This window comes from Hemitrygon akajei, chromosome 30, assembly GCF_048418815.1.
Source record: "Hemitrygon akajei chromosome 30, sHemAka1.3, whole genome shotgun sequence".
NCBI lineage: Eukaryota > Metazoa > Chordata > Chondrichthyes > Myliobatiformes > Dasyatidae > Hemitrygon > Hemitrygon akajei.
In genome coordinates, this window is record NC_133153.1 from 23,735,560 (window position 1) to 23,762,165 (window position 26,606).

The following is a 26,606-nucleotide window of genomic DNA, read 5'->3' on the forward strand; positions in this document are numbered from 1 at the left end:
GAAGACTCGTGCTGGCTTGCGTATCAGTTATGTGTCCTATATGAATAAGGCCAGTTGTCAGCACAGGGTTTTAAGTTGTCGCCCCTCAGCATGGACATGGAGGATGCAGGCAACTCTCCGTGGGGCTCCTTCGACGTTGAATATGCGGCCAACCGGCCAGCGGCTGCAGAAGGTTGCAAAAAAAACACAAGGATGTGCCCGAGATTTTCAATGCTCGAATGCGATGACACCAAAATCCGAAGCTTCAAAAATCAAATACTAACTATTTTATATCTGAAAATTACGGGAAGGCGTTTCACTTTTAAACATATATTTCAGCAGTTCTATTATAAAGTCATATGCTATCAGTGTTATTTCAAAAGAGCAGTTTACGGATTTATATCTATAATAGGTTTTTGCTTTCTGCATCGATTTAAAAAAAAAATCTGTTTAAAATTGCCTTGGTGGTTCTAGGGTTGTTTTGACGGGAAACCCTGTCATGTGGTCACATTTACAACACCGTACAGCTCCGGGAGTTGCTGTAAAACGCAGTTCGGGTATTAATGACCTGCGTTCTGCTCAAAGGCAATTTTTAAGAATCAATGAACTATCCATTTTGCTGATAAACAGCATAGTGACTGGGTTGTACATTGTGCTTTTCCTCCCCAAAACCGGATTTAAAATCTATGAAGAGGGGGAAATTCAAATTGCTGTTACTATTTCGAAACATGGTTCCTCCAAACACCGGCCTGTGAGCGCTGGTCCCTGACACGCCACGCACATGCTCCCTGATACCGCATTTGGATTTTATTTGATTTCTGGCCATGTATGGAGAAAGGTCAGAAAGGGCAATTTTAGCCTATAGCAGAGGGAACAGACCGCGGGTTACGGCAATCAAAGCCATATTTTTTTCCATATTAGAGGTAGTGTGAGGTTAGACCAGGTACAACTGACGTTAGGAAGCGGTGTGTGGGGGTAAACCCAAAAAAACCGCAGCAACACATTTTTGCTGTGTTCATTTACTGCATATATTGATTGGTAAACGTTGGATTTGCAGTGTAGAGACTCTGAATAAGAGCTGGTGTCCAACCCCCTTCGTCCTGTTTAAACTGCAAGCATTTTCTCTAATATACTAACATACATTGCAACCTACCAGTTAACACCTGCAGAATGATAATTGTCTTAAAGGGGCTATTCAGCCTTCACTGGAGGGGTTGTTGGGGGGGTGGGGGCAGTCGTGTTGTAAGCTCTGTTTTTTTTTAATTAACAAGAATTTAAAACACTACTTCACTGGGCCGATATATCTCGACTAATCCAGGGAGAGCTGACATCAGCTTCCGTTAGCGAGCACCCTCAGATCGAACCTTTCGATTGTAACTGAAACAATTTGCATACTGATTCCCTTTCATAGCCATTGAGGTACATAACAAGCCAGAGCTATTCAAATGCAACTGGCATTGCGAGGATATACTGACCGAAACGAGCAGCTTCACCCCACCGACAAGGAAGAAGGCTAGAACTGCTTTATTTTGTTTTAACTGTTTTAATATATTTTCTTGCTATTTCCGGCGACTGTTCCGAAAGCAAGAGGGCGAGATACAGGATGGGGCGGCGGGAGGTGCGGAGGGAGGGTAGGGGACCTTTGGTCTTTCTCCTGAAGTCCACAGGACGGGCCAAAGGGGACTGGATGTTCCCCGGCCCCAGGACCGAACGCTCGGACTCTCTCCGGCTGATGCGGGCGACTCCCCGGACAAGCTGAAAAAACTTTTGTATGCTAAGAGGCAACCCCGAGCCCGAACCCCGAACAACCCCTCCCCACCACCCAAAAAAAAACAGGCCCTGGAACTGAACAGGAGATCTTCCAATTGAAATTATGCAGATCTATTTCTCCTTGGGGCACATACGACATTTGATTATCCGTGGATGCTTATAAAAACTGCAACATGCCACGAAACAGCCGCAAATATGCCTTTAGCGCGGATTTCGGTAAGTATGGCTCAAGTCAGAATTGCAAAGAGATCCAAGGGGTACGATTATCAATAGCTTTCGGCTACGTCCCAGTTACATGTGGCATCCCGCTGGGTTTGGAGTGGCAAATCCGCTGGTAACTCCGGCGAGGGCGAGGGGCATGTGTCACGGACGCGGAAAGGGATCTCCAGCATCACACTTGTGTTAGGGAGAAAGGGCGTCTCATTCAACTCTTGTAAATAGATGTCAACATCCGGGCGGGGTGGATAAGGGAGGGGGGGGGAAGAGTAAGTGTTGAACTGAGAATATGTTTTGATATGATCTGGGAATGGGTTGGAATTGCATAGGAACGATGGTGGGAGGAGGGGTGGATGACGTTGAGAATTTTTTAATACTACATGCCAACAAAAATATTAAACACGATTTGTATATGCGTCTGAAATCAAGAATGAATTTGGACATTTGTGATTGAGACTTTTGAGAAATAAGCAGAAGTCTTGATGGGCGGGAGAACAGGTCGGCTTGTGGCAGTGACTGTACGTGGAGGATTAAGCAACTAAGACCCGCTTGACATGTTTCAAGGGATATCATTCATTAACTCTATTCCTAGCTTCCAAGAACTGTAGAAGCAGACCATTATAAACTTTCTTGAATGGATAAAAACAGGAAGTGACGTGACAGGTCACAGCTCATAATATTTCATATATATTTCAGGGAATTTGAGAGCGCACTAGCATACAAATCACAATGCGATTGATGAAAGATTTGCGTAATGGTTTGATGGCCGTACTAACGTGTAGTTTCCAGGATGTCTTGTTCGTATTTCTTGATCGTTTAAAAATAATAATTTAGCTTAGTTAAAGTAGATTAATCTCAATTATGTGACAGTTTAATAATATATTTTAAAAATATACAAAATTGAGATGCCTTCCTTTGAACCGAGATGACCAAATCAACTAAAGGACTTCTTGTGTAAATTTGAACAAGACAGACTATTATCTACACTTAACTGCTTCGAAACCAAGCACTTATTTAAGCGTATAAAATTGACAGAGCAATTGCTTCCAGTCAACCTGATATCACTTCCTTAAATTGCATGCACAATTCTCAAAGTGTGTATCCTTCTGTTATTTGACCAAATGACATTTAAAATTTAATGTTGTGAAAAGTGCATGAGTGAACTCACAATCAGATATAATGGATGGCCTGGCCTGTATTATCCATATAATGATTTTAAAGTACATTTTTTCGGAGGTTCAATAGTTAGTGGACCTTTATATTTAAACATAGATGTGCTTTCACTGTTAACGTGGGGAATACTTATAATTAAAACAGACGACATAAAGATTTCGCCTACTGCCTTTTGGTATAATAAATGCTTTCAATATATTGTCTGAATAGTAAACTCCGGATATATAGAGAACTGCTCATGCTACCTATTAATGTTGTTTTAGAAGTAGGTTCTAATGAAACGCCTATTAGCTCCTTTATCAAGACCGGTGATGTTTCTGCTTTAGTTCTGACCTTCTGTCATTAGGCTTAATATTAACATTGGGGATATGCGCGTTGTACTCATTCGGGTAATACATGTTACGCTATCTGAAATATTCTATAATTGTCTTAGGCAATTTACTGTATTCTATTTAAGAGTCTGTTTTAATTCCCTTCTTTTATAGTACCTGAGAGTGATGATCATAATTGTAGAATAAAGATTGTGGATTAAGATGGGAGAGAGATGGCCGTTTGGTAATACAGTGTTAAAGGTAATGATTTCATCAATGTCAAGGTTCAATGTTAGTTGTTTCCAAATTTCACAATATTTTATTTAATTAGTTACTAGAGGGTGTGGTAATTGACACGATATTATTTTTATCGTGATGGATTTCCCTGTACAAAATGCAGTGCTAATTGGATACAGCAATTCTCGATTCAAAATCACGTCCCTGATTGAGTTGCAAAAATTTAAAAAAACGTTGCAGTTCTGCTAGTTAGTTGTGCAGTAGTTGACGCTATTAAGCAAAGTTCTGTTTCCTAATTTGACCAGGGCGTATACAGAACACAAGGAGTAGTTCTCCTCCATGTTTGCCCATTAAGTGCGGATGAAATGAGAGCTCCTGTGCATTGGTTGAGAGAGCGACACTCAATGATCAAGTGGCGAAGCAACAAATAAAAAGATTTTTTTAATGTCATATACAACGATAACGGCACCAATTCTAAATGGAAATTTAGGTTATTGTGATATAAATTACGTTGCATAGGGGTAAATGAATATCCAGTAAACACTGAACGTTTGTTGTGTGAACCATTTCAAATATCATTGAATTGCTTTGCTCAACAGTGTGAAAATGCTGAACTATCTTCGTCTCATTTATTGATTGGTGAATCGTGTTTTCGATTTTGCTCTCGCTGTACATTCTTCACTACGTCTGTGCGGTAAACCCGCAAAGGCCCACAGATTGATAATTACAAATTGATTGGCGTGGAACCATCTCTTTGAAACGCTCTTCTGTTTTAAGCCTGCACATAGTTTCACTGAAAGATCTTGATAGGTAGTGCAGTAATAACTAATAGGCTAGGCACTATAACAGCCATATTTGTTGTGTTTATATTTACAAGACCATTGCGATAACCCGAACGCAGTTCACATTGACCAATTTAACATAAATTTAGGTTACAGAAGAGACGGCGAAGCACCTCACGTTAACTTTCTGCATCTGGCCCTGCTTTGAATTAGATAAGAGTTAATTATTTTATTTTGCTGCAACATATCGGTTGCTGCTGTTGTTAATAGGCCATTTAATTGTCACCGGATCTTGTTCACTGGCCTGCCGCTCTTCGGATTTTTTTAACGGGTGGGGAATGGGGTTGAATGAGATTATTTAACTGAGTACACAGTACAGGAACTTTCTAACCATTGGTGGTACACACTCGTCTCATGCTATTAAATCCACACATTTGTACACATGCCATTCATTAATCTGTATTATGCGTGATGTTTCATGTTAAATTATACTAACTACTTTTTTGTAATTGAACGATGCTTGGGTTCCGCCCTCGCCGTTTGGTCTGTATTGGGCATTTTAAACATTAACAATTGCTTAGCTGCATGTATAGATGATCCTTTTGTTGGATATGACAGGACGGAGTGGTCCGGTTTTGTTTGTGTTGTCATTTCAACTGAGAGTTTTCCCGCGCTGTTGACTTTCCACAACTGTGTCGGAAAACTAACACAGCTTTTCAAACCTGTGCCAAAGTCGGCCCGAATTAATTAGCCCCGTCAATTCCGAGAGCGATTGAGACAGCAGAATTTGTTTATAATTTTGAAACTCGGCGCTGGGAATCATAACCAGAAACAGAGTATCACCTCTGGAGAGTTACATGGAACAAAAGTTTTAGTAGCATCTTTCAAATCGGTTTTTTTTTCAAATTCGTAATTCAAATCAATTTTGCCATCTAGCCAATTGAATTTTCTCCCTTGGTGGATTCCCTCTACCATAGCTCTCGCATAGTGAATTACTATTAAATTTACACCAGTCTTTTGATTGCTTCTTTAAATGTAATGATTTCAGGTGACATTAAATGATTCAGTTGCTAATAATGGAAGTTTTGTCAGTTACATCGAGCTCGTTTTGGCATCTGAGCTTGAACATGCAGTGCATCAGGTAGAAGGAACTATTACAAAACCCTTGGAATTTATTTGCTCATCATTACAGTGGGTAATATTGGGAATATTGGAAACTTGAGTATTCAAAAATCCTTCCCCGTTCCCAAACAGGGTCGACACTGAATATTTAGTCGTTTTAACAACTATTGCCAGTTAGTTGCTGGTCTTACAACATATATTTTATTTTCCTGCTCTCATTTGAGCAGGAATGTCATCTAAGCAGCGTCTGGAGAGCTGAACAGACTTTCTGTGCGTGTAAATGTCTAATGCTCAGATATTTAAATCGACTTATTATTTTAAAAACAATTCACCCCTGTTCCTGTCACTGATCGTTTCGATTCCATTGAAATTCTGTGAAATATATTCCTCAACTTTCAGAACCGTCAACATTATCAATGTTGGGAATTTAATAAGGGATTTCTAGAAGTATGTATGGCAGTTGGTAGCAAAGTGTTTATTTTTAGCATTTTTCACCTAAAGCAAACTTGATCTGTGGTTATCTAGTTACACATTTCCTACCTGTTTCAGCACACGCCCAGCTCTGAATTCCTCCATTGCCAGGGACAGAGTCGTTTGAATGAGACTTTGGTTAATGTCAATGTACGTGGACCTGTATATTGAACGTACCAAAAACAGAGTAATCGTTTTGCTCTCACAAATTTGGCACATTTAACCAACCTAGATATATCACATCCATTAATCAACATTATTCTATATTTTCCAGATTGACTTACAGTGCAGATTTTGTTACGTAAATTCCGCACTTCTTTAACATTTGTAGATTCAAACTTTGCATTGTTTACCCGAATTTCTTGATTTACATTAAATTAATTAGTTTTTTGAAAATGACAAACATCTTTTCTTAGCGGCTTTCGTTTGAAATGTGTGTAAAATACATTTGTAATTGCCCCGGTTGCATTAAACAGGAGAACCACTCTGCCGAGTTCTTTTCAAACGATGACTTGGAATTACCAGCAACATCTTTCCCTAAATTAAATTCCCTCCATTCAACCGGTTCTATAAACTGATGGTGATTTCAGCTCGCAACATTTTTTTACAATTTAAGTGTTAAAATATTCCAGGAATCAGAAAAGAAATTAAAAGTTGCATTCAGTTGTAAACAGTTTTCGATTATGGAAATAAAACCAAGTAATTTTAAAAAGCTAATGGTAGCAGTAGCTCTACTATTTTCAAATAAATATAAACCAAATACAAAGCATGTATTTAAGAAAATAGAAGGTGATGTTGACTGAGTATCTAAAGTGTTTTATCGACAATTTATTTTCAAAGCAAAAAATGAGCAAAAACGACTAGACGTTAACGGCACATGATCAAAGTGAAAGTCAATATCAAATATATTCTGACTAGATTACAAATGCTTTTTGAAAAAATAATACTGGTGAGTATCAGTATATTCGCGTTTAGTTTTAGTGTGTGGTATCAAAGTAACAGGAAAGACGGATCTTTAGTTAAACATGTTGAGGCTGACTGCTGCTTAAGAGTACATGAACCGAAATAGCAAGTTGATTTTAAGTTGTCGTTAAAATACAAGGAAAATGGATCCGTCTTCTAACGCTTTTGCATTGATTTCCATGCAGAAAGGGTCACTTGGAATCCTCGCTGGTTACAGTTGTCGTTATTCTGACAATTTCTCCATGTTTCTGGTGTTGTTACTGCAGATATACAGCAATTTGCCCGTTTTAGTCCTAATGATTGTGGCTTTACGTTCTTATTTGTTTTATCCTATGAAGTAATTTACATGTCTGCTATCAATAATGCTGTCATTTGCAGACTTCCAGTTCGCGAATTTCACATTATTGATCCTTGAAGCTGTTAATCTCTGACGTGCAAGGCATGAAATAATTTTCGCATTATAGAAGGCAGTAATAATTTGAAATCATATTTAAAGCCTCGCAGACTCTCCATTTCAACTTAAAATGACCAAAGGCGCCTAATTAATAATTTGAAACAAGAAGACATTAGAGTGTAAATATTTAATGGGAACAACTCTGCTTGCTTAGCAAATAGTTCATAAAATGCGAAATAAGGGGGGGATAATGTACCGGAGCAAGTGCAATAACTTCTGTAGGGATGGAGCCTGCATTAGTGGTGTTTGGGAACCATTATTGTGCAGTCAATAACAGATTTACCTGGACAATTATACATGAATTCTTTTTGTACTTTTGTCCAAGTGAAATGCGAACGACGCCTTTCCACGCTGCCCATTATTTGTCAGTAGCCTCTCTCCTTCATGTTGGAACAATAGAAGGGTGTTTCGTAACCCAGTAGCTGAACTATGACAATAATACACTCATGTAAGCCCCACTTCCTTCCTCTTCCCCTTATTCCTCTCGTTCCCACCAGACTGCCATTATCACCTCACACAATGGCAATCTTGAATCTTCAATCACCAGTACATGGGCTTTACCACCCCACTTCCCCGGCCAATTGAAACAATAGAACCGAAAACGAATTAAGGTAAACCACTTGTTTTTTTGTGTCAATTTAGTGAACAATACAACTTAAAAGAAAATATAATTGAAAAAAAATTAATAAATCTCACAAAAGCCTTTATCACACATGAAATTGCGTTAAATAAGGAATAACCCCGTAAATTAAAACTAAATACAAAATATTTTGAAAATTCCAATAAAAAGTGTATTTAAAAGTTGACCGCTTTAAAATAACGAATATTTATATTATAATTCTACAATAAAATCTAAAGTGAAAGTGTATAATAATATAACAATTGCTAATTGTATAAAATGAACTTAAAACAAATTGGCAACAAAATTGAGAATGCCTCCAATCCACGTGTATGTTTCATTTGATATTAATAACATAGGCATTTATACCAATTAATCTCCGCCAAATTAATTGCCACGTGCCTTTTTTCTAATCCTATTCTTCGTGTCTGCTGGCTGAGCGGTCGGGCTTTTTGCAGGATACTGAAGTGCCATCAGGTCACGACCATTTTACATTTTAATTCAGTCACAAAACATATGCGACAAACTCGCGTTCTAACACGAATAAGATTTGCTTGAGTGAATCTCAACAAAAGTCTAATTTTCCCTTTACAAGCCGCGGAGATGCGAGTGTGAATGAGAAATATCGACCAGTATGAGAATATGAACAGATGCAGTTTTAGCGTGATGGCCGGCCTCTGCTTTGCTATGAGGGAACGAACATGCCTTAATGTTCATTAAAACTACATGCACCGCCGTCAGTATAATGAAGTTTGAGGCTAAACAGTGGAAATCTAAGTAAGGTCAGAGAGTGTTTTCGTTATGAAGATATCACTTGCAGGACAATCATCAAATCTGATGTCAGCTTCTGCCTTGCTAACAACGGTTAACTTAAGGTTCCTGTGTACTTCCAAAATAAATCGTGTTTACACTGGTGCTAATCACAGTGAGGCAATTAACTGAAATTCAAAATATTTCCAACTTTAGCGATATTTGCATTGAGCTGCAGGGAGCGTACTTCGAGATTGGAATCCTTCTAACGTAGGAGTCTAACCTAAACTCAACATGCTTTCAAGAGAATAACACATACATTTAAATACGGTTGAAACGGTGGCTCAAAACTTTTAAAGATTTACCATTGCTGCTAATTACCTTCCTGCTAACTCTAGGAGCACGCATTTCCTGTCACTCTCTGACGTTCAGTCTTGTTTATTGAGAGATCGTTAATGGGAAACGTCGATACGAGGAAAAATGTATCTTGCATTTTTTTAAGTCTGATTTTTTTTGTGCATGATTTTTGTGGAGAAGAAATTGTTGTTCAGGAACAGCTGCATTTAATTCCACCCTTAGTAATTTTAAACATCCGCCTGGTATTTCTTATATTTTTTGGACTGACAGATGTGTGTTTTCTTATGGCCAAGTAGGTCCCAAGAAGCTCAACAGGCGAAAGTACAAAAAAAATCTCCGGTTAATCTGTTGAAACGGCAGCTGTTGGCTTTTGGAGTTTTGAAGCGTCACCTTTGACATGTCCCTTTTCAATCAAGACAGACCTTCAGCAACTGACCACTACAAGCCCCATAAAAGAAGAGCAAGAAGACGCCTGCTCAAGATGCTGCTACATTTACCCTTAAGAGTCTTTTCAACGTTTTGTTGGATTAACTAATGCCGGCCTTTAGTTCCTAGCCACTACCCTTTTGATTTCAAATATGTGATTTCTCCTCATCCCGTACACCCCCACCCCTCCCCAGAACAATAAATACGCAAACGTTGGCCGCAATGCTCCTGGACCATTAATAATCATGTACACACGCTGGCACCTAGAGCAGCTTTACTTCATTAACCCAATGGGTTATAAACAGGTCTTGTTGCAACCCAATGTTACAAAATTCACCATTCTCCAATTTGTTCTCTTAATAAAGTTTTGTGTGGTTCCTCGTGGGTCAACTGTGAGTCGGACTTTGGAAATGCAAAAGAAATGCTCGGCATGTGTGCAAGTCCAATCTGTGCTAATGTCAATGCATAAGTAAATTAATTTTGGGTCCTAATATTTCCATGAAATCGTATTGACAGGGTTATATAAAGGTCGTTTCGTCCAACTATTTATCGCATCTAATCTATTGCATTGACTAAGATTCCACTGAATTAACACAATCAATAATCAGAATATAAGTTATTAATTGATAAAACGGCTGAGGAATATTTGAAGCATGACAATAGCTTGATAAATCATGGTTGTTCTTAATAGTGATTATTTCATTGTTGCCAAGGATATATAGCAAATGACTACTTGAAACAAATATTGTTTAATGCTTCTGCTAAGATAGCGGCTTAATGATATAACTGATGTAATGTATCCATCACAGTGCTAAGTGGGGTTTGATTAAACAGATAATAGTAAGGTTGCTGCTGCGATGATCTGTTTTAAATTCTTTTCATCTGTTTGCTATTGATGTTTTCTTGGCTAATCGCATTTTGCCATGTCATAATTGCCATCATAGTAATTTTGTTCTGCTGAAATATAAGACCGAATGATTGATTCCTTCTCACACTTACATATATGTGTATTAATATTATATATATGAGAATTCTGATACGTAATTCGACACTTGCTTCGTTTACATTTATCATTCGATTCTCTCCCATCCAATCAATTTGATCAATTTCTCGTAGATCTGTACGAATTCAATCAAATATCATAATCTATTATGTCATAATTCCGTCCCTCCCGCGGCTCGCCTGCGAGAACAGGGCCACGTTTTCCATACCCTTGTCTAGCCTCATCCGTTATTGTTAATCGTAGAACAATGGGCACATCTGTCCCGTTTTTGCTTAGCACCTTATCGGACCAGCGCCTGAAACAGCAACAGTGGCATGTGTCACGCCGCGTCCCTTTTAGAAATAAAACCATTGTCTTTTAACACATTTCAGCACCTCTGCGTTTTAATTGTTTAGCCGGCAAGCGTTAACCTTTAGAGTTTTGAGGGGAATCCAGTCCATTAAGAGAAAACTATTACTGACCTAAAAATAGATTGGTGGCTTGGAGTTTCTTTTCTCATCCATTTAATTTGTTTGCCAATTTTGTAGCACTGTGCTCGTCAGAAGTGACTTGTGTGGTTAATTAATTCTACATCATCACCTTTTGTTGGCCTATCCAAGCTCAGTTTATTGATCAAACATATATTATACAAATTTAGCTAAACATGTTGCAACCAGTTTTTGAGCGCACTTTACACCTGCTTCATTTGCCGGAATATCCAGCCGACATGTTCGCCTCGCTGCTTCGCCTCGCCGCGATGGAAACCCGGGGGGTTGCATTTTTTTTTTCTGTATCTTTACAAACCCTCTCGATCCCAGACAAGGAGATGGACCAAGGTCTGATTTACATCTTCAGCCCGAGGTTGCGGTGGAGCATCACATTAACCTAACGTTCCCCAAGGAACAAGAGCAAAACAAACTGGTTTCGGTGATATTTTACCCCGATTTCAAACGTGGAATTAACAATCGTGCATTTGAGAAGAGAATGGATCTGGATAGGGATAACCAGTCTGGAGCGGTCTTCGTACTCACTAAAATATCTCGGCTACCTAACAATATCTGGTCAGTTTTAATGTGTTTCTGGCGATCCTGTCCGCATTCTGCATCTAATGTATAATAATGAAGAAAGCTAAAAATAAAAATGGACATGGGGAAAATGCACCCTGAGTGTTAGATGGAGAATTTGCTGTGAGTGCAATGTGTGTTTGTGAGAGGGAGGAGGGGCGGAGAAGCCGGTGCAATGGGCAGCTTGGCCCCAGCGCTGCTTTAAACAGGAGGCTGCGATTTGATTTGATTTCCACCCCCTCTCTGGCTCTTTCTCTCCAGTTTGTGTTGACATGGGGAACCCGGAAGCAAACGCCAGTCTCCAATTGGCTGCTCGACGTCAGGGCGGCTTGCAGAGGAGTGCGCAGACGGTGAGTGCGCACCGCTCGCGGCAGAAGACAGGAGGGAGAGTAGTGGTGGGGGGGGGGGTGGTGATAGTGGTGGTGGGAGGGGGGGAATGTAGTCGAAAGGAAGGGAGGGAGGGAGGGGGGTGGAGGATGGGGGAGGGTTGCAGCAGCGGCAGCGACTGCTCGGGGGGCCAAAGACAAGCGAAGTGTGGACCAAACACACACAGTGAAGATATGGCTGCAGAGGCGGCGAGGGACCGGAGCGGGCTGGCACCGCGGCTACAGGCGTTCTAAGCAACGAATTTACCAGCAACAAAAAAATAGAATTGGTGGGAGGGAGGAACGGGAGGGGAGCCTTACAGTAAAGCAAGAGAGAGAAGGAAGTCGGGGCAAAAGTCTTGGGGTTGCTGGGGGGGAACAATAGACCAAACCGGGAGTAATAAATGAATGAATGAAATGCAAAGTACAAGTGACCACCTTGATGTGGAGATCTCCCAGGGACACGCCAGATAGATGTCTGGTGTAAAACCGTGCGCCGACCATGAACGCTCAGCTGACGATGGAGAACCTGGGCGATTTGCATGGGGTGCCTCATGAACCGGTGCAGCCGGGAGACCTGCTGAGTAGCCCCAGCCCGCACAGCCGCTCGATCGGCCATCGGAATCTGCCGGTGCACGCTCGCTCCATGGTGTCCAGCATGGCTTCGATCCTGGACGGTCCCGGAGACTACCACCGGCCCCCGGACCACGCGCTGGCCGCCCCGCTGCACCCGACCATGACTATGGCTTGCGAGACGGTGCCGGGGATGAGCAGTACGTACACCACGCTGACCCCTCTGCAGCCGCTGCCCCCCATCTCCACCGTGTCCGACAAGTTCCCTCACCACCACCACCATCACCACCAGCGGCTGGCCGGCAACGTGAGCGGCAGCTTCACCTTGATGAGGGACGACAGAGGCTTGACTTCAATGAACAACCTGTACAGCCACTATCACAAGGATATGACCGGCATGGCCCAGAGCCTTTCCCCGCTCTCCGGCTCCCCTCTCACCAACGGCCTGGGCACCATCCACAACTCCCAGCACGGTCTGCCGCCTTACGGGCACTCTGCACCCATGCCCGCCGACAAGATGCTGACCCCGAACGGCTTCGACGGCCACCCGGGCATGCTAGGCCGGGCGGAGCAGCACCTGAGCCGGGGGCTCAGCCCTCCCTCCGTGGGCATGGTGCCTATCAACGGTCTGCACCACCACCCCCACGTCCACCCGCACGCACAGGGCCACGGGCAGGTCCTGGGCTCGGCCAGGGGCGAGCAGCCGCCCCCTTCCTCCAACGGGTCGCAGGCGGGCGGCGGAGGAGGAGGAGGTGGGGGTGGAGGTGGAGGAGGAGGTGGCGGTGGGTCAAGTCAGCTGGAGGAGATCAACACCAAGGAGGTGGCGCAGAGGATCACCACCGAGCTCAAGCGCTACAGCATCCCGCAAGCGATCTTCGCGCAGCGGGTGCTGTGTCGCTCGCAGGGCACTCTGTCCGACTTGCTGAGGAACCCGAAACCTTGGAGTAAGCTCAAGTCGGGCCGGGAGACCTTCCGGCGCATGTGGAAGTGGCTGCAGGAGCCCGAGTTCCAGCGAATGTCGGCCCTCCGCTTGGCAGGTAAGCAGAGCTTGCTGTTTCATTGCGGTTTGTCCTCAGTCCTGCGGCCACCCTATGGTGATCTAAGTGAATGTATAAAACGGGGAAATCATACCGTGATGGAGAATCCGAACCCATTTTTAAAAAAACGTCAGAATCAGTCCAGTTCGTAACTAGAACTGGTCATACCCCAACCCAGAAAAGCCCTTCACCCCGGTCTCTCACTGGTATGGAGTCATTTCAGGCACAGCAGCTACCTGACCCGGTCTTTCCCTGTCTACCCCGGTCTCTGCCGTCCTGCAGTACAAACTAGATGGTCTCACTGTACCGCAGCCGATTTGTCCCCTGTAAAACGAGACACATCTCGAAAAATGTCACCTCATTTTGTGACTTGGTTACTTTCGGGGCAAGGGTTTGGTCCAAATGCCTCCGACACTCAGCCGCTCCTCTTACGGTAACGGTGTGAATTTAAATCGGGGTCCAAGAGAGACCGGGGTTTAATCAGCAAAGCCCGTGAAAGTAAATCATTATTGCTTCACGTTACTGGGTTGACATTGAAGCCAAGCGTGATATTAATTGGCGTCATTTCGAGCCCTACAGTTTTATTGAGCATTAGATTTGTAGCGACCGATTTCGATAACAAAAGGCGAATTGTTACTTTGGCCAACTTTTTGATTGTATGGTAGTGAATGAGGGAAGTCTGGGGTTGCTCTCTCGGTGTGGCCCTGCGTGAGGTTTTGTTAATTAACTGATAGGTCTCTATTAATTTTTCCCAAGAGAACGAAAGACAGTCAATCTGAGCCGGAGTCAGGAGCAGTGATCCGTTTCGCAGAGACTCTGACGTGCACTTGCGGGCAATTTTAATTCAGATCTAAGTGCACAAAGGAAGGCCGTTTTTGTGTTTTCTCCAGTATCTTTGACATTTATATAAATAAGCACGTTTATATAAAACATGGAAGTGATTAATGCGCATGGTCCATATCCCAGCTGTAGATTGTACATGAAACTTTGTTTTTGGTTTTTAAATGAATTATAGTGCATTAGTAGCCTGGTTATCGTTTATTTGGAAATTGATCACAAACTATCGCAAAAATCCCAAGATTACACCTAAAGATGTACTTTATTTTGAAAGTGATAGTCCAGCGTCTTTAAAAAGGCGAAAATTTGATGAATAATGTCGAACAATGTCCTGAATTTCTTCTGTATTAAATCAGATTGGCAGAATATTGTCCTTTAAAATACAGCAGAGATCCCTTGTAACATGTATTTAAATGATCTACCCCGAGTTCTTTGTGTTCTATAATTTAAATCCAAATTCAATTGCTATGAGAGCATGCGTACGCTTGAGTAAATAACTAGCCAAGAAATCTCCATCGAACGATTGATAACATTCGTATTGTTCGATTTTTAGACGCTGCCTTGAGTGTATTTTTACGACAATTTTGTCGACCTCAGTCTACATTTATTTGCATGGATCGATACTGGAAACAACCACTTGAATTAGAAAATGTTGTAGAGTCTTATGGGTGTTATCGGAAGGTAAACGCTGCCAAGGCGGGTTGGCTGATATTGGAACAGGTCACGTCTCCATTTCAGCAGAAAATACCCACACACTGATTTGGATTGCTAATCACTTCTTTAACCACAACTGTTCTCTTTACCTTATTAATATGCATTTTTTCAGTTCATCGTGGCCTTCAAAAGAGGTTGTTGTGTTCCTTCCAATGTCTCTGACATTGCGATTTTTTTCGTTGTCCATTATGTAATAAATGTTTACGTTGATCCATTATATTTATAGCTGCTAAACATAACAACCTGATGGAAAGCTATCTAAACGTGCCCTAACCTGTGATCTATTATTCAGTCAATTCATTTATTATTTATTCTTTCACACTGAACAACTCAGGACCTCGTTTAAACACAAAATGAAAGGAGCATCTGTCTGAACAAATTGTACAATCACCCGCAGAAATGGTTTAAACAACCCAAATTCCATTTCATTTCTTGATAAATAATTGCCATAAAAATCCCACAACAGGCAATTGTGTCAGATCTTAGAGGTACTGAACATGTTTCATGAACTTAAATGCCTTCTTGCCATGTTTTAATCTTTGGAAGAATGAGCACGGTGAATGTTTAAAGCTTATTGTGAAGGAGTGATCATTTGCCATTGTTAGTACGGATACTTTCTCTTTTTCTTGCCAATCTGTATCTGAAGGACACCAGGTTTCGTTGCTTTATATAGGATACCTATGTTTTTTTTATTAAAAAGGGGGGTCTTGTAAGAAGAGGGCGAAGCAATTCCACTAAGTGAAATGCGTAATTCATCCAGTCCCCTTCTCGCTTTGTCGAGCTCGCTTCCCGTGTTTGCTTCTCCCCGCGAATCCCTGGGGGATTTCTCGCACCGAGATTACATTGAACCTCCCGCAAACAGTCTCAAAATTGGTAGTTACATGTAAGGAATATTGAGGTCTTGACACTTCCTGTACCGTCTTCAAATGCAAGCAGAAGATACTAATTGCGAGGGTGACCTCTTTACACTCCACGTTGTTCTTTCTTTGTCGTAGGTAATCTAGATTTACCTATTTTATACACATTTGATTTAATTACTGTCGTTGAACAATTTTAACGTTATATCCTTGTTTAGTATCTTGCATTTTAAAGGGTGGCGATAAGTTCATTAACACTTAGGTTCACATTTCTATACACAAAACAAACGACCAAATACATATTTTGAACGTGTCGAAGTTAATAACTTTCAGGTACTAATTTTCAGACTGAGAGGCGATCTCGGTCCTAGTTCTTCGGGAGGGGGGCAAAATCAACAAAAAAAAGGCTTTTTTGGTGTATTGGTGGTGGTAACAGGTCTCGGGGATGCTGGTAAAGGACTTTAAATGGTGCTGTCAATAGAGGGTAACGCATGAAGTCGGTAGTTACTGACAGGTGCGACAATGGCAAAGCAATTAACTCCACGACATACTGTATACTTCGTTCGAAATTAATTCTTTCCCGACTATATCAATATCTACATTTTAATCTACATAGGATACATTATAATTTCAATGTAGAGATTAAGAATCTCTTGAGAATTTCGTTAAGTAGGAAAGTATAAAATGGGGTAATTAATCAAGTATTAAATTAAATAGTAAGAATATACTGTAAATTATGCCTATTAGCTCAAATAATTAAAACATTCTGAATGCTGGATTGTCTCGGTGTAAAATCACCAACTTTAACAGCGTAGGTTTTTCTTAACATAATATCCCAAATGTGTTTAGTGCGATTCAAATTAACACTGTTTAACAGGTCTCATTAGTTGTACCCCCAAAGACAAATGAGGGGACTTATTTCTCCCTGTGAGTTTTGATGTGTTGTACCCTGATACAACTGGGGACGGTAGCATCAGTGGATGAAGGAAATACTCTTAAGCCAGAGATCTATAGAAATCTGTTGAATTGAAATCAGCAACTGTAGCGAAATGTTATCAACAGGCCTGCGCATGCAAATAGGCTTTTGAATGTGAATATATTAGCATGGCAGTTCTTCTGTTGTGACCCGTGTAACAGTGAGACGAACAAATGTCACGGGTTTAAGGCGTACATTTATTTAAGACTTAATTTGCCAACATTTCTAATTTATAAAAAGAGACATCTATTTCTCCAACTGGCTACAACAGTTGTCAGCATTCACTTTGTCTTATCGTCGCCCTCCGCCTAAATAATTGATTCCAAGCAACCATTTACGGACACAAGAAGTGTAAAATGTGGTTGGCGTAGACTCCAATAGCGATCAACTCAACCATATTTTTGCCCCAACATTTGGAAGATAAGTTCTTGCCCCAAGATCAAATGACGTGTTTTGAGGAATTTTCACAACTGCCGATGTCTTTGCACTTTCAATAATAAAAGACCATCAATGATATTGGAAATTCATTATTTTTTTATTTGCTTCCGGGCCCTAATTAGATGCTGTAAAATATAGTTGAAGGGAGGAAAGGTCATCGCCGTACTTTTAAATGTTAAACTTAAATTGTGAAACAATCATTACACTGTGAATAATTTCCTTGGAGTATGTTTTATATGTTTTATGTTGCGTTGCCTGGAAACCAGAAATTATTAATTATTTCGTCTGTCTCTTCTAACAAGGCATTGATATGTTCCAAGAATTATAGGATGTACTTTCCAGAAAGGTCGCTTGTGATTAATTATTTAATTAAAATTCTGACCTAGAAATCCCCTTCTGTGGAAGAGTACAGATGTGCACTTCTCTGCTTTGTCTGAGCCTGCTCCTGGTCTACAGCAGGTTCCTTTGTGTGATCCGAAGAGCTTCACTTGGACGGGAGCTTTCGGGTTCTCATAAACTTAGTTACATTTGAAAACCACAGTTTGCAACCCACGCTGCACGCTATTTGCTTGTTTGCATAGTAAAGATAAGGGAAGTGATACGAGTCATGGAATATTTTAGGCTAAACGCTTGGGCTCTGGGAAAGTTCTACACCTGTGACATTTCCAGATTTTGCTTGACAGTGTCCTTGTAACGTCATTGATTTATAGCTGCCTAATATCCAACCGCATTTGTTTTCTGTTAATGTTTGTCTAAACTGAAGGCATTTACCAGCATTAAAGCGATGTTACTGCTATTTGGGCAGTTAACACAATCGCCCATTTAAGGATATTAATGATTTTTTTAAAAATATCACGCAAATTTTGAAATATTTAACCTTCAGTTTTGTGCTCGGAATGCTGGAGTTTAGATTGCTTGTCATGGTGCAGAGAATGACTATAACACACGCAGACTTTTAGCCAATGTTTGTGGGGTCCAGCAATATTACAACCAAAGCGCGCTGTCAAACTAGTGGTTTTGGAATAGAATTACAGTCTATTGTTGGTTCATTCTGTGCCCATTTGTGTAACAATTTCGCCTCGATTAGGTTTCAGTAAATAATTAAAAGCACAATTGATAGCCTTTTTGCACTTACAACGATGACGACAATTGTAATTAATAGTTAAATGATGAAGTTTAAAGTGTTATCTGCCTATATCTAATTTGAGTGAGTGATTGATTTAGGTCAAATGACGTGGGAGCAATTAAAGGGAGGCAAAGGAGGACGCCCTGTGGCAGCAGTGAAATTGGCACAGCTTGCACTCAAGGCTTTTCAGCGGGAGTTTGTTTTAATTTGCCCCATTATTATTCCGGACACCTTGCTACTGGTTGTGGCCAGAGGTACTGAGCGGAAACATCCATGGCAATTATGTTGATCAGTTTATTCTCAAACTAGAAAGAAAGCAACAGCAAATTAACAAAGATCTTCCTTCTCTGCCATTCCATGAGCTTGCTATTTTGTTCAGATATTGAGTAATTAAACATGCCTGCTTAGTGGATATGTGTTTGATAAATCCCTGAGATTAAAATGTTCGAGTGGTAAATGGGGGAAACTTTCCGTTTATCCAAACTTACAATCTTTACGAAATAAAATTAATTCCATGTATAAAAGGAGAGAAATGCCTCATTTCTGTCTTCGTTCTAAAATTATTTTCAAATATCATTTTCCCTTCCGTTGTAATCGAAAACGCAGCAAGGTGGTAGACATACGTGGAGCATTTATGCGTTAAAACTAATCAGAATCTTAAAGATTTTTCTTCACCGTCGACTTATTCCAAAGTACAAGTGCGCCATCATCTGGCTGGTTCTCCAACTTCAGCTCCTCCCGTCAGGAACTGAAAAAATATTTACAAGTAACCTACGTTTACAGCAGTGGGCAGTGAGGTAATTTAGCACAAGGAATCAAAACAAGATGCTGGCTGGGGAAACTGGGCCAATGCATAATTATAGATTATTCAACGTATCTCTGAAAGCCTATTCCAGGATGATTTCAAAACGAGTTTTTCAAAGTTACAGTCGGCAGAGGTTAAATGCGATTTCGGTGTCTCTATTTTGAAAACAATGTGTAGAAATAGAGATTAAGAGGATTATTGCTTTAACTATAATGTAGACTTCAATTCCACGGAGTGTTTGTTTTTACAACCGAAGATTGTTTTTAAAGGATTAAAATAGACCAGCAGCACAAGCATTACTAACTCAAGATCTCCGCGAGACTTCGCCGTGGAGATTGCATTCAGCACCGCGGACAGATCCCTGGCTTTTTTTTCTGGGTGCTCCAATGCCCCAATATTGTTTCTGAAAGTTCACATCCTATTTAAAACGACGACCTTAACTTGCAGTTTTGATCGATATTCCCTTCTTCCCTCCTAGTTATTTACATGATAAATGACAACTGACAGCTCTATCTTTATCTTGGGCTGCAGGTTAGGAGTCTCTCCGCGTGGAATGAGTCTTTTACCTCCCGAGATGAGACTGTTGACCTCTGCTGAAGCATATTTCATTGGACAACCACAGCTCAATTTTGTATTGTAGTCATTGACAACCGAAGGCTTTTAATTAAGTAATGTGGATTTTAAAGAAAACTAATGCAACCAAAACGAAAGTTTCCTTCTTGATTATGGTGTTTACAAACAAGGCACAGAGGTTGAAATTGAAGGAAATCTTAATCAACTTGAAAAGATCTCTGCATTGTGACTGAGCGAACTGCTTATTGTGGGATTTAAATATTCACTAAATTTTGTTTCGGTACAGTATATGTATAAAGAGGATTTAAGATTAAGGCGGTTGGTACAATTGGTACATTTCAGAGAACGATAAAGTAAAATTTAATTTAGCAGACAAGTTAATAATACTCTTTTTAAGCCGTTGATCTCAAATTGCAGGAAGTAATTGTGTTTATCAAGTCAATCTAGAATTCGCCTCTACTGCTTTAGCTTATTTTCAGAGTACAGTACTCGCAGTTAGTTTGTTAGAACTGCGCCATCTATTGATTCATAGTTGAACTTCATCTCGCTGTTTTAAGGAATCTAGTAATAAACTTTCCGTGTCTTAATCGGCTCTGGCCAGTTAGTTTATTTCACCATACAACAAAAAAATTCTATCCACCCTCAAATCAAATTCCGGCGTCCGTTTGTTTTTACACATAAAGGGAGCCAGATTGGGAGACAAAATGATGCCAGGTACAGGGCACCCACAACCTGGCAGCTTTACTCGAGAGAGTTGGGCGAATTCCTGGATAGGGAGAGAACCGAAGAAGTGGACGTGGACTTGGAGGCAGATGGTTCTAGACAAGGTAACGCAGAAATCACTGCAGAGTTAAGCATCAAAATGAGTTGGTTGGCCTGATATGGCATGTATTCCTCGTTAAATTTTTAATGTTTCATCTCATATTGAGAGTATTTTGATTTGGGCACGTGTATAAAGCTATTTAAATGTGGCTCCGGAGACCTCGTTGGGCGGTGACTTGCGTGTAGTCAATAATCCCAATCACACACAAGTGGTTACATTTAAATTGTTGTCAGTAATCGACCCGAAATTGACAAATAGCTGCTTGTGAATGAGTTTTCCAATCGTTAAACGACTAATTGGGATCTTATTAGAAAACTAAGAAAGTCTGGTCTAAATAATACAGCCCGATCTTTCTTTTTTAGATAGTTGTATCCGTTTCTCACCTTGGCGTTGTCTAGGATTTTCTCCGGCGTTGAGCGGGTATCGATTAATATTGTGTCTTTGTCTTTCAGCGTGCAAAAGAAAAGAGCAGGAGCACGGTAAAGAGAGGGGCGCCGCGCCCAAGAAACCTCGGCTGGTGTTCACTGATGTTCAACGAAGAACTCTACACGCAATATTCAAAGAAAACAAGCGTCCGTCCAAAGAATTGCAAATAACCATTTCCCAGCAGCTGGGCTTGGAGCTGAGCACCGTCAGCAATTTCTTTATGAACGCGCGGCGGAGGAGTTTGGATAAGTGGCAGGACGACGGTACCTCCAACCCAGTCAACTCATCTTCCTCATCAAGCACTTGTACCAAAGCATGAAGGAGAACCCCGGACTAAACCTCGGTGGAATAGCTTTAAAATCAATGACCAGGACTCCAGACAGCAGGTCTAATTAATGAACTCAAAGACAATATAATATTTATATGTCCAACGAAACCAAAGACTTAATTGACCTGCATAAGGACTCCGTTCTACAACACTTTATTATGACTTTTGCAAAAAAAAAAGAATCAAGCCGCTGGTCGTACACCTTCATCGTCCAGCATTGTTCAGTGTGTGTGGCTGTAAAGTCGTTTGGAAACGTCGTCATGAAAAGAACATTGTGTCAAACATTGACCCATTTCACTTCCTCGGATGTACCACCAAGGTGTATGTTGTAGAAATACCAGTGCACGCGCCAGTGGCCAGAAAACTTTGCAAGGGGGGGCTGGTCTGTGGGTTGTGCTCAGGCGTGACCCTTACGATTGTGGAGTCGTTCTGTGTACATTTGGAATGTGATTGAATTCGAGCTCTTTGCCGGTTGAACGCGAAAGCTCCAATTCCGGGCACAGTTCAACGCTGTAAGAGCTGTTCTGTCACCTCACACTAGTGCATTCTCTTTGTACCACAGGCCAAGGAAATGCAACAGCTAACGACCAAAAAAAAAACCCATTCTATTTCACCAAACCCAGTATTGTAGATGAAAATTCTGTTGGATAACAAAGAGCGGGATAAATGACAGGGAGATTTCGTCAGAAGCACAAATATTAGTTGTACTAGGAGCTTCGTTCTTCTACAATGAAATACGCCACTTACACTTTTCTATTCTAGTATGTCTTGCACACCAAATTACTAATATGGTATTATATTGGCTTTATATGTTACAGACGTGGTAGTAACTGTAGAATCCATGAGGAAACACAGATTTGATCCCTGTTCCTTGCTATCCACACTGCTGCAGAGGCAAATAAAGGCAACAAAGGATACTTCCATTTGGGGTTAGGATTATCAAATATTACTAACGGAATGAATACTTCATTGACCACAGTAATGAATGCCGCAGCCTTTTCCGTGTCAGAAATACCAGCCCGTACTTACAAGTAACAGCAATATCAAATTCGCCTAGGTTTGGCACAAGATGCCAGGATAAAGAGTCCTACCAATCGCTGCGGCTCGCCCTGTATGTTTTAGGGTAAATTTATTAAACTTCCTTAATACCATGCAAGGAATATTCTAAATCACGGTGGTTTGCAAAATGAGTATCGTAACACAATTAATAAAAGACAGTCACCCCACCTTATATGTTAGAAAAATAATAACTTATTAGGTTTGTTACATCTATTTGGATAATCAACTCCAAAATGAACTTTTTTTTTAAAAAAAAATCCCTTTCATTAGACGTATCTTATGGAGTATGCCGTGTTATGTAAATTATTGGTCAACATAACGATCTCCAAAATTTAGGTTCTTGTCCCTTATGGAAGTATATCTACACATAATGGTCTGCACGGGCCGGGGAAGGTAAAGCGTATAACCCTGGGAAGTCAGTACAGTAGATGCATTATTTTTCCCTAAGTTACCATTACCAAATGCTGACAGTAAAGCCATCCATTTGGATGCACCAATGAAAAGGGAGGCACTTTACTGCTCGGTGCTGTTAACACCAAGAGTTGTTATATGATTCAGGTGAGTTTTCCATAGTGAAACCGAACAGAGGTCGAACTCTGTTGAATACAAATCTGGGCTACTGAACGGTATGTTTCAGGTTTTAGTCAAGATGTGATATATTCTTGACAGAATGCAACACTTCAGTCACCCAGTTGCAGTTACGTATTACCCTTTGTGCTTTAAAAATTCTGCTAAAGAACCAAAGATAACTCTTTATTCAGGAACATTGCACTTGTCAGCGAGCTACAATGCAAAGCTAGTTTTAATGAAATCGATCAATTGTACTAGTATCCATCTTCGGGATAGCTTATCACACATATTACAATGCTCTCAGATGAAGTGGGCCAAGGTATCAGCAAGATACTTGGAGAAAGATCTCATGGGGCCTATGACGACACACAGATGTCTCACGATTGAACGACTATACCTATGGCGGGAAGTAGATTTGCTCGAGAAAAATAAATCAGTCGCAGATGTAGAAGAGGAACGGCCTCTTGCAGTTTAATTAGATTTAACAAACATACTGCAGTACTCGCTGTGGTGTTTTATTCTGCTACAACCCTTTTGTGGCATTTCTGATAAAACTCAATAACACTAGACTTGCTTAAATAATTATCGAGGATTAAATATATTTATTCATTGCAACAAGTCAAATGACTCCATTAAAATAATTTCTTTACCTCAAGTCTAACTTAATATGCAAGCAAATCCATTATTTTATACTATTTTTTTATTTTGCTCAGTGGTGTTTTTTTACAGAAGCACTGTCAAATAATCACGCGATGTAAATATATAAAAAGTTAGATAATGCGGCAGTAGTCAGAAAGTGGTGTGGGTGGGCGGGTATGCTGCATTATATAAGGAATTCATACTGCTTTCACTTCCTGAAAGGAAAATGCCAAAAATATTTTAGCTTAGCAAAGATTTCCCTTCGTAGGAAACACCTACCTTTTTTGAAACAGATAAATTCCTGGAGAATTTCTTCTGAAAAGCTAAGTGTTTATTTGTGGGAATAATTGATTTTTAAAATGGACATCACAATTGTGAATATATTTAGAGACTCGAATTTAGTCAGACTTGGAGTAATTTCTCTGACTTCTGTTTGTGCACCAGTCACTCACCCCAGAAGTTATGGAGTTATGAAATATATATTTCTGTCAGATATTGCTTTCGTAAATTTACACGCCTTGAGTGACTTTTTAACTACTGTTAATTCCCGCTATAGACTTCAATTTTATAAACGCCCTTTCCCATTCACGCGTCCCTTTCACAATGACCAAAGGTAACTGTCTAGCTTTATTTTTGTTAAAGGAGGCTCCTCGCACAAAGAGAATGAACTAGTGATTTTTTCAAAGGTGACATTTAGCCAGGTGCGTTTATACGCAGGAGGCCATTGTGACGGATAATAATCCGGATTTTTAACAATATTCTGGCCTTGTGTTTCTTGTGGTGTGGTTAGCTTTACGATACATTTGGTAATCATTTACTATTATTAAGACAAAGAAGCAAAGGTAAAATAGCTGCTTCCACGTGTAAAAATGTGTAAAGATCGACTATTTATAGTGTGAACCAAAGACGCTACCTCACTCGATTTCCATTCGTGATTCTAATCACATTGATGATACCAAAGAATACCAAAGATTTTTTCTTGCACGGCCTTCGTGAGTGGGCTACTCGGCGTTCTTTCCTTAAACCCTCAACTGTCACTCAGTGTGAAGTTTTCTTCATAAAAGCTATAGGCAAACATATTGCAAAATTTGTAAAATCATAGGACGAGTGCCTTGCTTGAACCAAAGTGTTAAACCGCTGTTGACCTCTTCTCACCTTACTCTTGAATACCTCAGCCTCTAGAAAGGCCACTACTTAAAAAAAGGAATAACTTTTCACCGTGGTGCTTTGCATGCAACCATGCAATGAAACTTTCTTTGATACCAAAGGATATTTCCACTTTTTGCTGACTACCAAAGCTCTTTTTTGCGTCCTAGAGTATTCACACAACGCAGGCCGTGCATTCCTTATCAATTTCTCAAGATACCTCATAGTAATAAATCTTTAGGGTTATGTTGTATAGAGAGTCTATGTGATAAGGCAGAACTTAATAGTTTGATAATTGTTAACGTTACTTCAAAGCTTTATAATTATTTATTTTGTAGATTTGGCAGAACTCTGATAGGCTCGAGGAAGAAGTATTTTGCAGACGAGGTGGTAGTGCAGGGTTGGTTGCTGTTGGTTCTGAGAAGAAACCTAAACTTTCTGTTAATTTAAACTAGATCTTTGTGTTATATTAAAAAAAATAGTCTTTTCACAGGGTAAGCCATTCTCTGCTAAAATGTATGTAAGTATTTCTTGCAAAAATGTTCGTGTGCTGTGATTTATTTTAATTCATTTTGTCTCATGTGAATATTTGTTTTGATTCTTGAATTAATTTATGTATCTGTACATCTTTAAAATAGTGTACATAGTGGGTTCCTAAAGCAACCGAAGCTATCTGATAACGATCGGCAGGTAATGAGTGCTGTTCTCGTGTCCCGAGAAAGCTGGTGGTGGGGGGGGGGGGGGGGGGGGAGGGAAGATGTAGAAGTGCAAAGTCCAGTATCATCCCAAGTCTCGTAGCAAAGCACTTCAAGTGTTACAAACACTACCAGATTCCAACAAATCAAAATGCCAAAAAAATGGATTCCATTATCACTAAAGTTATCACTTCGTCACTTAGAAGGCTTTAATGATTTGTTCAGTCTCTTTTTGTGTGTATTTTTATTATGTACTAATGAGGGGTCTTTCCTCGGGGAAGACCGCAGTTCCAAAGAATTTTAAATTTGTTTAATGTTTAAAGCACTGGTACTTGTAAAGACGAAGCATTGTTTTAATGTGTCATTCGCACGGGCAAAGAAAGCAGAGGGCGAAGAACTTTACGGGCAACCTAACCTGACGCTGGAAACCATCATTCCACTTTAAGTTCCGTATTCCAGGACACGATCGTGAGTTAGATAGTGCATTTGAAATGTATTTCCCAAAATCGCCAAGAGTTCCTGAAGTTATTTGCCCGTGAGGTAGCATTGTAGGAACAGTGGCGATCCTATTGTGGATATAATGCAGAAAGATAATACCCGACCTTAGAAATACTGAAGTACAGTTTTGAAACCGTGATTTATGTTATTTAATAAAGTTGTATTTGACGCACTTACCAGCATTTTAACGTGCATCTATCTGTCCTTTTAAACCAAGAACTTCTCTCTGGTAGTCCTTGTCTCCCGGAAACATGCTTATTTAACTAGGATAACTAGTGGTGTTAGACTCTGGAGTCTGAGATCATCCAACTCAACCCCTCTGATTAATGGGGAATATTTAACCAGATGTTGGAAACCTTTCCTTTCAGTTTGGCAATTATATCAATCATGGTTGGATGTTCCCATTACTCCGCTGAGCGTTCCGAGACGTTAGACCAATAATAAA

The 26,606-nt window shown here is 40.4% G+C and overlaps 1 protein-coding gene and 1 long non-coding RNA gene across 5 annotated transcripts; both read left to right on the plus strand.

The window, feature by feature from the left end:
* The first annotated feature begins 1,638 nt into the window (after positions 1-1,638).
* LOC140718867 (uncharacterized) lies at positions 1,639-11,772 on the plus strand. Of its 2 annotated transcripts, none has more exons than XR_012096822.1 (3): positions 1,639-1,965; positions 3,624-3,710; positions 9,498-11,772. It is a non-coding gene; the product is annotated as an uncharacterized lncRNA (long non-coding RNA). The 2 variants fall into 2 exon arrangements; XR_012096821.1 differs by having other exon boundaries at positions 9,501-11,772.
* Positions 11,773-12,167: 395 nt separating this feature from the next.
* Positions 12,168-25,688, plus strand: onecut1 (one cut homeobox 1). 3 transcript variants are annotated; one of them, XM_073033124.1, is made up of 3 exons: positions 12,168-13,651; positions 20,661-20,804; positions 21,253-25,688. In XM_073033124.1, exons 1-3 carry the CDS (start codon positions 12,544-12,546, stop codon positions 21,543-21,545), a joined length of 1,545 nt encoding a protein of 514 aa, XP_072889225.1. In that variant the 5' UTR covers positions 12,168-12,543; the 3' UTR covers positions 21,546-25,688. The 3 variants fall into 3 exon arrangements, with proteins under 3 accessions (XP_072889225.1, XP_072889226.1, XP_072889227.1); XM_073033125.1 differs by lacking the exon at positions 20,661-20,804; XM_073033126.1 differs by lacking the exons at positions 20,661-20,804; positions 21,253-25,688 and adding an exon at positions 14,408-15,048.
* Positions 25,689-26,606: the final 918 nt, after the last annotated feature.